Source organism: Misgurnus anguillicaudatus, chromosome 17, assembly GCF_027580225.2.
Source record: "Misgurnus anguillicaudatus chromosome 17, ASM2758022v2, whole genome shotgun sequence".
Lineage (NCBI taxonomy): Eukaryota > Metazoa > Chordata > Actinopteri > Cypriniformes > Cobitidae > Misgurnus > Misgurnus anguillicaudatus.
In genome coordinates, this window is record NC_073353.2 from 6,973,369 (window position 1) to 6,986,352 (window position 12,984).

Below are 12,984 nucleotides of genomic sequence, written 5' to 3' on the forward strand. Positions count from 1 at the left end.
GCTTTTATATTTGCACATTGAAGACCCGTCACCCCCGAGGAACAACATGAAACGATTGAATATATCTTGATGTATCAGGACACTTCTTAATTTCATCCTCACACTGGTTCATACATGAAACTATGACCGTAATCATCATGGAAATCGCCGGCTCTGGTTCAGTGACAATACGCGCCGGAAGTCGCACCCATATTTCGCGCAAAGCGTCATGGGCCGTAGGAATAGTGTGGATAACATGTTAAATTTGCCACTTTGTAGCATGTTCAAATGCATATGAGCTGATCTCTGCTGACTCTGCACTAAATGGCAGTGTCATGGTTGGATATAGTGCAGATGAAGAGTCGGTATTGTCCCCTTCTGACATCAGATGGGGCGCCAAATTTCAATGAGCTATTACATGCTTGCAGAGAAAATTAACCATGGTTTTATTGTGATAAAAGTGTAGTAACCATGTTTTTTGGTGTATTACTATCAGCAAAACCATGGTTTTAATACACTAATCATGGTTTAATAGTTTTTGAAAACCACGCTTGTCAAAACCATGGTTATGTTGTGGTTACCATGGATTTACTACAGTAACCATGTTTTTTTTTAAATGTAGTAATGGTTACCAAAACTAAGTTACTGGGTTGTTCTTTTACACATTTTCTAGGTTGATAGAAACACTAGGGACCCAATTACAGCACTTAAATATGGAAAAGTCAGATTTTAATGATTTTTCCTTTTAACTTTTGCATTAAACACTATTGATAGCTAATGTGCTAGCATTCACCCATTTCCCACAATGGGTACGTAGTGTAATCATAGTTTTTATTTATTTTATTTTAATATTTGTTTAACCTTCACAGATGCATCAGACTCAGACAATATTTTTGCAAGGATATGATCTCCTGCCGTCTAATGTCTATCAAGAGATGCACAGTGTACTGCAAAACTATCACTGTGCCTACCATAAATCTGTGTGTACAATAACCATTTAACGTTAAATCATGTAGCTATTACATGTGAAATGCAGCTCAAGAATAGGATATGTGTGCATTAATTATTTTAATTAGGCCTGTACTGTGTGTGAAAAAACATCACAGAAACATGTTTGTTAAACCTTTCTGTTTTGCTTGTCATAGTCATAATTTAAATATTGTTCATGTAATATTTTCTGTGTGTTCTTAACTCTTTGAAAAGTCTGAATTTCAAATACCTAACTTCAGTTATTGTTGTTATAGTTTTTCTGCATTACATTACTTATTACACATTCAAAACATGTATATAAATACTCATTTCATGGCAATCACTCTGCAAGGGCTGATGTAGAGTATGTCAGGCATTTGTTCCAACTGAGTATTAACATCTCTTATTTGACTGCTCGGCTAATAGTTTTTAATCAGGGCTAGCTTTGTTTATTAGAATTATATGTGTTTTGCTTGGACCGAACACAACCTTCACCCACACTGGCCTTAGTGTTTGGTGGAAAGTTGTAAAAATAAATATATAAGGATCTTAATGTTTTTGTGCTCTTGAGCAAGGTGTTTTATTACAAAACCTCTTCATATGCGATGCACTGTATTAAACATGTAAACAAGACAACCGTGCTTATTAATTCTTTTTCACTTTAGATTTTATCATCATCAAGTGTGGTTTAAAGTGCCTTCATCACCAGCATCAGCATTAGCACCTCAATCAACAGCATCACCACCTCCACCACATCAGCAGCATTATGTCTTTATTTACATGCCAATGTCCGTAAATACAGAATATTCATTATTGTTTTATTACTTTAAAAAACTGTCAAATCACATTTCTCTGGCCATTGGAACATGTCTATACTTCCTACAGTCAAGTCCCACAACTACTCATCCAGGAACTAACATATCCAGATGTCAAGGACGTCACTCCACTTGAGTCAGATGTCATAAAGATCACCCCAACACCAGAAATCGATGTACGCAGAGGGAATGTTTTGCTGTATTGCTTGACTTGTTTAGGAATTTGTTTATGAGCAGTACTTTATTATTAATTCCATTATTATTGAAATTCTTGTATTTATTGCACACAGGACTGAAGAAGAACCAACACCACATTGCTGGGAAGATGGGCTGCCAAAGTTAAAAGAATGAGGATGATGGCCTGTTGTCTATCACAAAGCGGGACTTGTTTATAAGCACCATGTTTTATGAAGGTGATAGAAATGAAGATGTCATGTGCGGGGGGAGACAAAACCCAATTGCAGACAATGAAATAAGAAAAAATACATACAGGGCTGACAGGATCATTACAGTACCCCCCTCTTAAGGGACGCCTCCTAGTGTCTCCAGGAAACAGTACAAGACACAAGACATGACAAAGACAAAGTCCACAAAGCAAGACAGTTCCAAGGATCCAGACCCCCATGATGATAAGCAGGAAGGACTCTTTTCTCCACAAGCAGTGTTGGGGGTAACGAGTTACAAAGTAACGGATTACAGTAACTATATTACTTTTTTTGGGTAACGAAGTAAAGTAACGCATTACACTAATAATATTGGTAACTACACTACTTTACTAGACTATAGGAACACGCTTTCCTGCGTTACCCAAGAAGTGTTTGCCTGGGTGTAAAGTTCTGTCTGTTTAAGTGGTGCGTGCATGCGTGTGTGCCTGTACGTGTGCTGTTGCCATAGAGATCAATTTTGACGTAGCTGCTGGTGCAAAGGGGAGCGGGAAATGAAGACGGAGGGTTTCGGCCACTGGGGCGATATTCACATTACTTTCAGCTTATTGCTCGAAAGGACAAAAATATTCGTGTGAAATGAACACTATGCCCACACGACAAGTGTCTTTCAACTGCTGACAACGCGATGAGCAACCTGTCTGAGCATTTGTAAGCCCAGCATGGCAATGCAACACTTGTGGCGAAAGATTCTGCTTACCGGTCATTTAAAGCAGAGGTCCCCAACCACCGGGTCGCGACCGTGGACAAGTTGCCACCGGGTCGCAAGAACGTCCCGAATTTTTTTTTATAATATAATTTTTTTTAAAGCTGAAACCAGTCCATGGTGAAAAAAGGTTGGGTACCCCTGATTTAAAGGAGTCACTCATCATCAGCCGACCCCGCCTAAACCATGTCCATGTATCTATGTGGTAAATTAAGTAAAACGAAAGTAAAGTAATAAGTATTGAAGTTACTTTTCAAATGCAGTAACTAGTAAAGTAATCTCATTACAATTTAAAGAAGTAACTAGTAACTAGTAACTAATTACATTTTTGAGTAACTACCCCAACACTGTCCACAAGGAGGTGGGCTTGGGAGCCAGCCAGCAACGTCCCAGGAGGGCTCACCAACCAGGAACCCGCCCACAGGGTTCGTCGAGTGGGCACGCACCTGCGGAGCTCGCAGATTGGGAACAGGCACCCAGAACTCTCCCTCCACAGAGCCGGCACTCGCGGAACGACGTCTGAGAAACTGGGACTCCCTCCCTGCTCCCCATCCAGAACCTGCACAAACGGCAGCCATCCCAGAGCATGCCCCCGTGGTTCACAGTCCCGGAACACGCGATTGCATCTCACTGCCTAGGATCTCATGGCTCCCCGAACAGTATCACCTTTTTGTGGTCCTCCCTCCAGGAACTCAGGCTCACGTCTCGCCATCCGGGAGCTCAGCCACGGCTCAACATACCGGGACACAGACACCAAACAAGACGACACCAGATGACAGGAAAACACTTGACGGACGCGAAACTAAAATTGATAAAACAAAAACAGAGCTGTCTGCTGGGTTCTCTTCTGGCCGGATCATTCTGTTATGTGCAGGGGAAACAGAACCCAAGACAAAACCCAACTGCAGACAGCTCTTGAACAAAATACTTTTTTGTGTGACTCTCCACACAAAACAAGACAACAATAAGGGCTGCCATGATCCTGTCATATGAAATAAGGGAAAATACATACAGGGCCGACAGGATCATGACAGTACCCTCCTCTTAAGGGACCGCCTTAAGGGCATCCCCAGGAAACATTGATGTATGAAGTGATGTGTTCCTGAAATAAATGTATAATATTTATTATAAAATTTTGTGTAAAAAGAAGTGCTGTGTTCTTAAAAAAATATTTTATCATTTCATATCTTCTTATTAAAGCCTAACATATCTAGACTTAAGATGTATTCTATGTTAGATGCACATTTTGCTAATTTAGGTTAATAGAAACAAATAAATTCAGCCCAACAGTTGTAGGACAGTGGAGTATTTGATAATTAAATTATATTTATCTTCTCCAAAAATGTAGTTGAAGCGAATGCCTCACTAATCTCACACCACATCGTTTATGCCCTAGTGTGGGAAGTCACATGGCTGATTTTGGACTGGTTTGCTTATTTTCATTTTAATTACATAATGCATAGCCTATTACATAAAGGTTAACCCTATCGGTGGAGACAAATAAAGAGGGGATAGTACGCTTTTACATTGCCTACTTCAGATACAAAGCGACTTTAGAAGTAAGGAAAACAACGAAACTATTCATCATTATAAGGAGAAAATAATATGACAAGCTGATATAGATACAAAAGAGGTTTTAGAAACACACACACACGTGTTCTTATGAAGTGTTTACTTAATGCAGTTTATCACAGAAACTATACTGACCATGCTGAAAATAATGCATCATAATCATGACAAATATTAGCGAAAAATAAGGCAATAATCGATGCCAGCATTTGCGCATCAAAACAAACATTTTCTTTATGGTTGAACTCGCTGTAACATTAAAAGACTTTTTAAGTGCTTTAAGCACCACCCCCGCTCTAGCTCCTCCCATTTGGCTCTGCAGCAAACACCCTAGGTGTGTTTGACTTCATGCGGCGATGGCGCAGACCGATCGGTGGCTGACTTGAAGCAGTGCATTCTGGTTAATTTTGTCCGACTTCAGCTGGCGCTACAGGCACGTGACTGTGTCATATGGTTTACCGCGAGAGCAAAAGTAGCCGGCTATCTCAGCCGGTGCAGCTTCTCCAGAGCGGATGCACGGAGTTGTGATGGCGACACAGCTTTACGCAGGGGTGCTGTAAAGGGGGGGTAAACAATGACGATTCTCGGTGCCCACGAGTAAGAGGGGGCCCAGAGAAGCCCCAAAAATTGTAGTGCTAAAAATATTTAATAGTAAAAATTATTAACTTTAAATTATTCTATTTGCTGTTTCCTGGTATCAAAAAATTTATTTGTTTAGGAAACACAAACGTCTGTGGGCCCCTTTCCCCCCCTCTCAATTGTCATAAAATGGTTCAGTCCGCCCAAATTGTATAATCCAGGCAATACAGCTTGACCTCACTTATAGTGCCGGCAGAATATCAACTTGACTGACAAGGAAGTGAAAATGCCTAAAAAATCTGGAAGTCAAAAACGGAAAGAGAAAAAAATTATAAGTGAAAGAGGCAAATGGTTCGACATTATGTTACCAAGGTGGGTTTGTAAGTAGGCCTAAATTGTTAGTGGACCGCCCGTACGTGACAATGATCGTAGCCTACGGCACTTTTCTGTGCTAACGCACACGAGGCCCCAGGTTTCTAGCATTTTTCAACAAGTAAGCACGTTTATTTATGCACGTGATTTATTTAGACAAAGTTACTGGCTATGCAAATTTCAAACGGTCAAAATGACGCCTTGTTCGTTCTAGTGTTAAAGATAATTACCACACTGCAAAAAATTATTTTCAAGAAAAAATTCTTAGTATTTTTGTATTGTTTTCAGTAAAAATATCTAACATTTCTTAAATAAAGATGCTTTTTCATGATGAGCAAAACGACCCAAGAAAATAAGTCTAGTTTTTAGACCAAAAATATTACATTTAAGGGATTTTGTGCATAAAACAAGCAAAAAAACCTGCCAATGGAGTAAGCAAAAAAATCTTGAACATTTTTCTTAAACACTAAATTCAAGAAAAATTTGCTTACCCCATTGGCAGATTTTTTTGCTTGTTTTATGCTCAAAATCCCTTAAATGTAATGTTTTTGGTCTAACAACTAGACTTATTTTCTTGGGTCGTTTTGCTCATCAAGAAAAAGCATCTTAATTTAAGAATTTTTAGATATTTTTACTGAAAACAAGAAAAAAATACTAAGATTTTTTTGCTTAAAAATAATTTTTTGCAATGCATAAGTTTAAATGTTGCGGTTAAAATGCCTACTGGTGGCCGTTCTAGTGTTAAAAGTGCATGATAAGGGAACTAAATTTTCTCCTCATGTTAGGTCAAGAAAACGCTGGAAAAAATAACAATACGCAGTTTTAGTTAAACATTCAACACTGCAAAAAATGACTTTCTTACTTAGTATTTTGGTCTTGGTCAGTAGAAATATCTAATTTTTTTTAAAATTAAGATGTATTTTTTTGATGAGCAGGATGACCTAAGAAAGTAAGTCTAGTTTTCGGACAAAAAATATACAATTTAAGTGAAATTGTCCTTAAAACGAGCAAAATGATCTGCCAATGGGGTGAGAAAAAAATTGTGAAATAAGATTTATTTTTTCTTAAACACTTAATTCAAGTAAAATTTTCTCACCCCATTGGCAGTCAAAATACCACAAAAGCGCATGATTTTATGTAAATTAATATGAAAGAGTCTCAGCTGTGTTGGGGGCCCTGTCAAGATTCTTTTCATGGGGCCCAAAATCCTTAGCAGCGCCCCTGGCTTTACGTGATTGGTCTTGGTCGCCTCACTGATGACAACGATCACGTGCGTTTCAAGTTTAATCCAACCTTTAGTTCCACTAATAAACATTATAAATTAATGTTATGTTCAAAAAACACTTTAATATGCTATAATATGTTATATTGTGTCGTGTAATAAAATAAAAATGAAAACAACTATAAAATGAAAAGAACAAACTCTATTGATATTTTAATAATATAGGCTTGTTTCCCGTTATTTTCGGGTATACAGTATAAGCAGCAATTAAAATATTCGATATAAAATGTTTCTGGTTTCAACTTTTTATTAAAAGGTTTGTTTTTATCAAATTCAGCATCTAATTCACTTCATTTGCGATTAAAAAACAAAGGAAACACGGCGCACACGTCACGACGGCGAGCAGCAGGTGTCCGGCTCCGTCTTCAGTTCCTCCCTCGACTGCAAGGATGATCTCGAACTTTCTGTAGTGTTTGCTCAATGTTTGTAATTATTTATCAGGCGTTACAAAAACAACAACACGCGATTGTTGGGTGAAATGTTTATGTAAATCTCAAGGAAAAACTAAGATATTCATATTCTGGCGATTATACTTTACTGGTATTATTATGTCTACAGTAAGAGACAAACTGTGATTTGAATGCGAGTCTTTTGCAGAGGTCGACCGCCACCTGCAGGAATATAGAGTTATACACAAACCAACCACCGGAAACAGGAAGACAGGAACAGAAAGTAAAAGTATGTGAATAACATCGATATAAAGCGTCAATACAAATACTATCAAGAGAATCAAAGTGAACAGTAGACACGGTGGGATTAAAGTCAAAATGATGCAAGAGAATACAAAGATTGAAAGATGATGAGGAGACATGAAGAGACTTTGGTCACAGTCAATTCGCACGATGTGTGGAATGACAGAGATTCTTATCTCCATCTCTCTCCTACACACAGGTACAGTAACTGTTACTGCTTATATATCCATTAGATTTAGTCCAGATTAAATTATTACATGAGTTACTCTTACTGTAGAAATATAAAGGAATAGAAACAAAATATTTTTTTTTGTGACGAGTCCTAATGACATGGTATTTACTATTTTATACGGTTTTCTGTGTTTTAATTGAGCTGTTAACATTGACCTGCAGGACTTGTTAAGTCTGAGGCTTTATGGTTTATATCAGTGGTCTCCGCAAACAATGTTTGTGAGGTGCCCGCCAATGCACATTCAATTAATACCGCGGTCAAGCCAGCCGCTGTTTGAAAATACACGGTCAAGCCAGCCGCGCTTCAAATTAAGCGTGTGCGCCTATTACTAAACATACGGTAATTTCAAGAACAGCAGAGAGAACGCGCTTTCAGAGCGCTTGGTTTCCACTCGCTCGCTTTCTCTCTCTCTCGCTCGCTCTCTCTCTCTCTCCCCCCTCTCTCTCTCTCTCTCTCTTTCTTTTTTCTCTCTTTCATTCATTCATTCTTTCTTTCTTTCTCTTTTTTTCTCTTTTTTTCTCTCTGTCTCTCTCTCTCTCTCTCTCTCTCTCTGTCTCTCTCTCTCTCTCAAAAATCATAATTATGCATACCTCATAATTAACAATTTCACTGCACCATTTTGGAAATATATACCATCACTCCACTTTAGAGGCCTATAAACACTTCATTTCAAAAGAGTAGAAAAACATTATGATCTGTTTTTGAAGGGGACGTCCCATACTGTATGCATACCTCATATTTAACCATTTCACTGCACCATTTTGGAAATATATACCATCACTCCACTTTAGAGGCCTCCAAAGACTTCATTTCAAAAGAGTAGAAAAACATTATGATCTGTTTTTGAAGGGGACGTCCCATACTGTATGCATACCTCATATTTAACCATTTGACTGCAGCATTTTGTACATATATACCATCACTCCACTTTAGAGGCCTATAAACACTTCATTTCAAAAGAGTAGAAAAAATTTTTGATCTGTTTTTGAAGGGGACGTCCCATACTGTATGCATACCTCATATTTAACCATTTCACTGCACCATTTTGGAAATATATACCATCACTCCACTTTAGAGGCCTCTAAAGACTTCATTTCAAAAGAGTAGAAAAACATTATGATCTGTTTTTGAAGGGGACGTCCCATACTGTATGCATACCTCATATTTAACCATTTCACTGCACCATTTTGGAAATATATACCATCACTCCACTTTAGAGGCCTCTAAAGACTTCATTTCAAAAGAGTAGAAAAAAATTATGATCTGTTTTTGAAGGTGACGTCCCATACTGTATGCATACCTCATATTTAACCATTTCACTGCACAATTTTGGAAATATATACCATCACTCCACTTTAGAGGCCCTTAAAGACTTCATTTCAAAAGAGTAGAAGGAAATTGTGATCTGTTTTTATGGGGGAGGTCCCATACTGTATGCATACCTCATATTTAACCATTTGACTGCGCCATTTTGGAAATATATACCATAACTCCACTTTAGAGGCCTCTAAAGACTTCATTTCAAAAGAGTAGAAAAACATTATGATCTGTTTTTGAAGGGGACGTCCCATACTGTATGCATACCTCATATTTAACCATTTCACTGCACCATTTTGGAAATATATACCATCACTCCACTTTAGAGGCCTCTAAAGACTTCATTTCAAAAGAGTAGAAAAAAATTATGATCTGTTTTTGAAGGTGACGTCCCATACTGTATGCATACCTCATATTTAACCATTTCACTGCACAATTTTGGAAATATATACCATCACTCCACTTTAGAGGCCCTTAAAGACTTCATTTCAAAAAAGTAGAAAGAAATTATGATCTGTTTTTATAGGGGAAATCCCATACTGTATGCATACCTCATATTTAACCATTTCACTGCACCATTTTGGAAATATATACCATCACTCCACTTTAGAGGCCTCTAAAGACTTCATTTCAAAAGAGTAGAAAAAAATTATGATCTGTTTTTGAAGGTGACGTCCCATACTGTATGCATACCTCATATTTAACCATTTCACTGCACAATTTTGGAAATATATACCATCACTCCACTTTAGAGGCCCTTAAAGACTTCATTTCAAAAAAGTAGAAAGAAATTATGATCTGTTTTTATAGGGGAAATCCCATACTGTATGCATACCTCATATTTAACCATTTGACTGCGCCATTTTGGAAATATATACCATCACTCCACTTTAGAGGCCTCTAAAGACTTCATTTCAAAAGAGTAGAAAAACATTATGATCTGTTTTTGAAGGGGACGTCCCATACTGTATGCATACCTCATATTTAACAATTTCACTGCACCATTTTGGAAATATATACCATCACTCCACTTTAGAGGCCCCTAAAGACTTCATTTCAAAAGAGTAGAAAAAAAATATGATCTGTTTTTGAAGGGGACGTCCCATACTGTATGCATACCTCATATTTAACCATTTCACTGCACCATTTTGGAAATATATACATCACTCCACTTTAGAGGCCCCTAAAGACTTCATTTCAAAAGAGTAGAAAAACATTATGATCTGTTTTTGAAGGGGACGTCCCATAATGTATGCATACCTCATATTTAACCATTTTACTGCACCATTTTGGAAATATATACCATCACTCCACTTTAGAGGCCTATAAAGACTTCATTTCAAAAGAGTAGAAAAAAATTATGATCTGTTTTTGAAGGGGACGTCCCATACTGTGTGCATACCTCATATTTACCCATTTCACTGCACCATTTTGGAAATATATACATCACTCCACTTTAGAGGCCCCTAAAGACTTCATTTCAAAAGAGTAGAAAAACATTATGATCTGTTTTTGAAGGGGACGTCCCATAATGTATGCATACCTCATATTTAACCATTTTACTGCGCCATTTTGGACCTATATACCATCACTCCACTTTAGAGGCCTATAAAGACTTCATTTCAAAAGAGTAGAAAAACATTATGATCTGTTTTTGAAGGGGACGTCCCATACTGTATGCATACCTCATATTTAACCATTTGACTGCACCATTTTGGAAATATATACCATCACTCCACTTTAGAGGCCCCTAAACACTTCATTTCAAAAGAGTAGAAAAACATTATGATCTGTTTTTGAAGGGGACGTCCCATAATGTTTGCATACCTCATATTTAACCATTTGACTGCACCATTTTGGAAATATATACCATCACTCCACTTTAGAGGCCTATAAAGACTTCATTTCAAAAGAGTAGAAAAAAATTATGATCTGTTTTTATAGGGGACATCCCATACTGTATGCATACCTCATATTTAACAATTTCACTGCACCATTTTGGACATATATACCATCACTCCACTTTAGAGGCCTATAAACACTTCATTTCAAAAGAGTAGAAATTTTTTTGATCTGTTTTTGAAGGAGACGTCCCATACTGTATGCATACCTCATATTTAACAATTTCACTGCTCAATTTTGGAAATATATACCATCACTCCACTTTAGAGGCCTCTAAAGACTTCATTTCAAAAGAGTAGAAAAACATTATGATCTGTTTTTGAAGGGGACGTCCCATACTGTATGCATACCTCATATTTAACCATTTCACTGCACCATTTTGGAAATATATACCATCACTCCACTTTAGAGGCCCTTAAAGACTTCATTTCAAAAGAGTAGAAAGAAATTATGATCTGTTTTTATAGGGGAAATCCCATACTGTATGCATACCTCATATTTAACCATTTGACTGCGCCATTTTGGAAATATATACCATCACTCCACTTTAGAGGCCTCTAAAGACTTCATTTCAAAAGAGTAGAAAAACATTATGATCTGTTTTTGAAGGGGACGTCCCATACTGTATGCATACCTCATATTTAACCATTTCACTGCACCATTTTGGAAATATATACCATCACTCCACTTTAGAGGCCCCTAAAGACTTCATTTCAAAAGAGTAGAAAAAAATTATGATCTGTTTTTGAAGGGGACGTCCCATACTGTATGCATACCTCATATTTAACCATTTCACTGCACCATTTTGGAAATATATACATCACTCCACTTTAGAGGCCCCTAAAGACTTCATTTCAAAAGAGTAGAAAAACATTATGATCTGTTTTTGAAGGGGACGTCCCTTAATGTATGCATACCTCATATTTAACCATTTTACTCCACCATTTTGGAAATATATACCATCACTCCACTTTAGAGGCCTCTAAAGACTTCATTTCAAAAGAGTAGAAAAAAATTATGATCTGTTTTTGAAGGGGACGTCCCATACTGTATGCATACCTCATATTTAACCATTTCACTGCACCATTTTGGAAATATATACATCACTCCACTTTAGAGGCCCCTAAAGACTTCATTTCAAAAGAGTAGAAAAACATTATGATCTGTTTTTGAAGGGGACGTCCCATACTGTATGCATACCTCATATTTAACCATTTCACTGCACCATTTTGTACATATATACCATCACTCCACTTTAGAGGCCCCTAAACACTTCATTTCAAAAGAGTAGAAAAACATTATGATCTGTTTTTGAAGGGGACGTCCCATAATGTATGCATACCTCATATTTAACCATTTGACTGCACCATTTTGGAAATATATACCATCACTCCACTTTAGAGGCCTATAAAGACTTCATTTCAAAAGAGTAGGAAAAAATTATGATCTGTTTTTATAGGGGACATCCCATACTGTATGCATACCTCATATTTAACCATTTGACTGCACAATTTTGGAAATATATACCATCACTCCACTTTAGAGGCCCCTAAAGACTTCATTTCAAAAGAGTAGAAAAAAATTATGATCTGTTTTTGAAGGGGACGTCCCATACTGTATGCATACCTCATATTTAACCATTTCACTGCACCATTTTGGACATATAATAATAAAGTAGAATCATTTTTTTCTACTCTTTTGAAGTTAAGTGTTTATGGGCCTCTAAAGTGGAGTTATGGTATATATGTCCAAAATGGTGCAGTCAAATGGTAAAATATGAGGTATGCATGCAGTGTGGGACGTCCCCTTCGGAAGCAGATCATGGTGTTTTTCTACTCTTTTGAAGTGAAGTCTTTGGGGGCCTCTGGGGTGGAGTGATGGTATGTGTTTCCAAGGTGGTGCAGTGAAATGGGTAGATGTGAGGTGTGCACACAGTATGGGACGTCCCCTTCAAAAACAGATCATAATTTTTTTCTACTCTTTTGAAATGAAGTCTTTAGGGGCCTCTAAAGTGGAGTGATGGTATATATTTCCAAAATGGTGCAGTGAAATGGTTAAATATGAGGTATGCACACAGTATGGGACGTCCCCTTCAAAAACAGATCATAATTTTTTTCTACTCTTTTG

The 12,984-nt window shown here is 37.4% G+C and overlaps 1 protein-coding gene across 1 annotated transcript in view; it reads left to right on the forward strand.

Annotated features, from left to right (window-relative positions):
- Positions 1 to 7,185: 7,185 nt before the first annotated feature.
- Positions 7,186 to 12,984, forward strand: part of crfb2 (cytokine receptor family member b2) — a 35,273-nt gene continuing 29,474 nt past the window's right edge. The window contains exon 1 of the mRNA XM_055215222.2: positions 7,186 to 7,605. Coding sequence (XP_055071197.2) covers positions 7,524 to 7,605 — 82 coding nt within the window. The 5' untranslated portion in view covers positions 7,186 to 7,523. The remainder of the gene's footprint in view (positions 7,606 to 12,984) is intronic.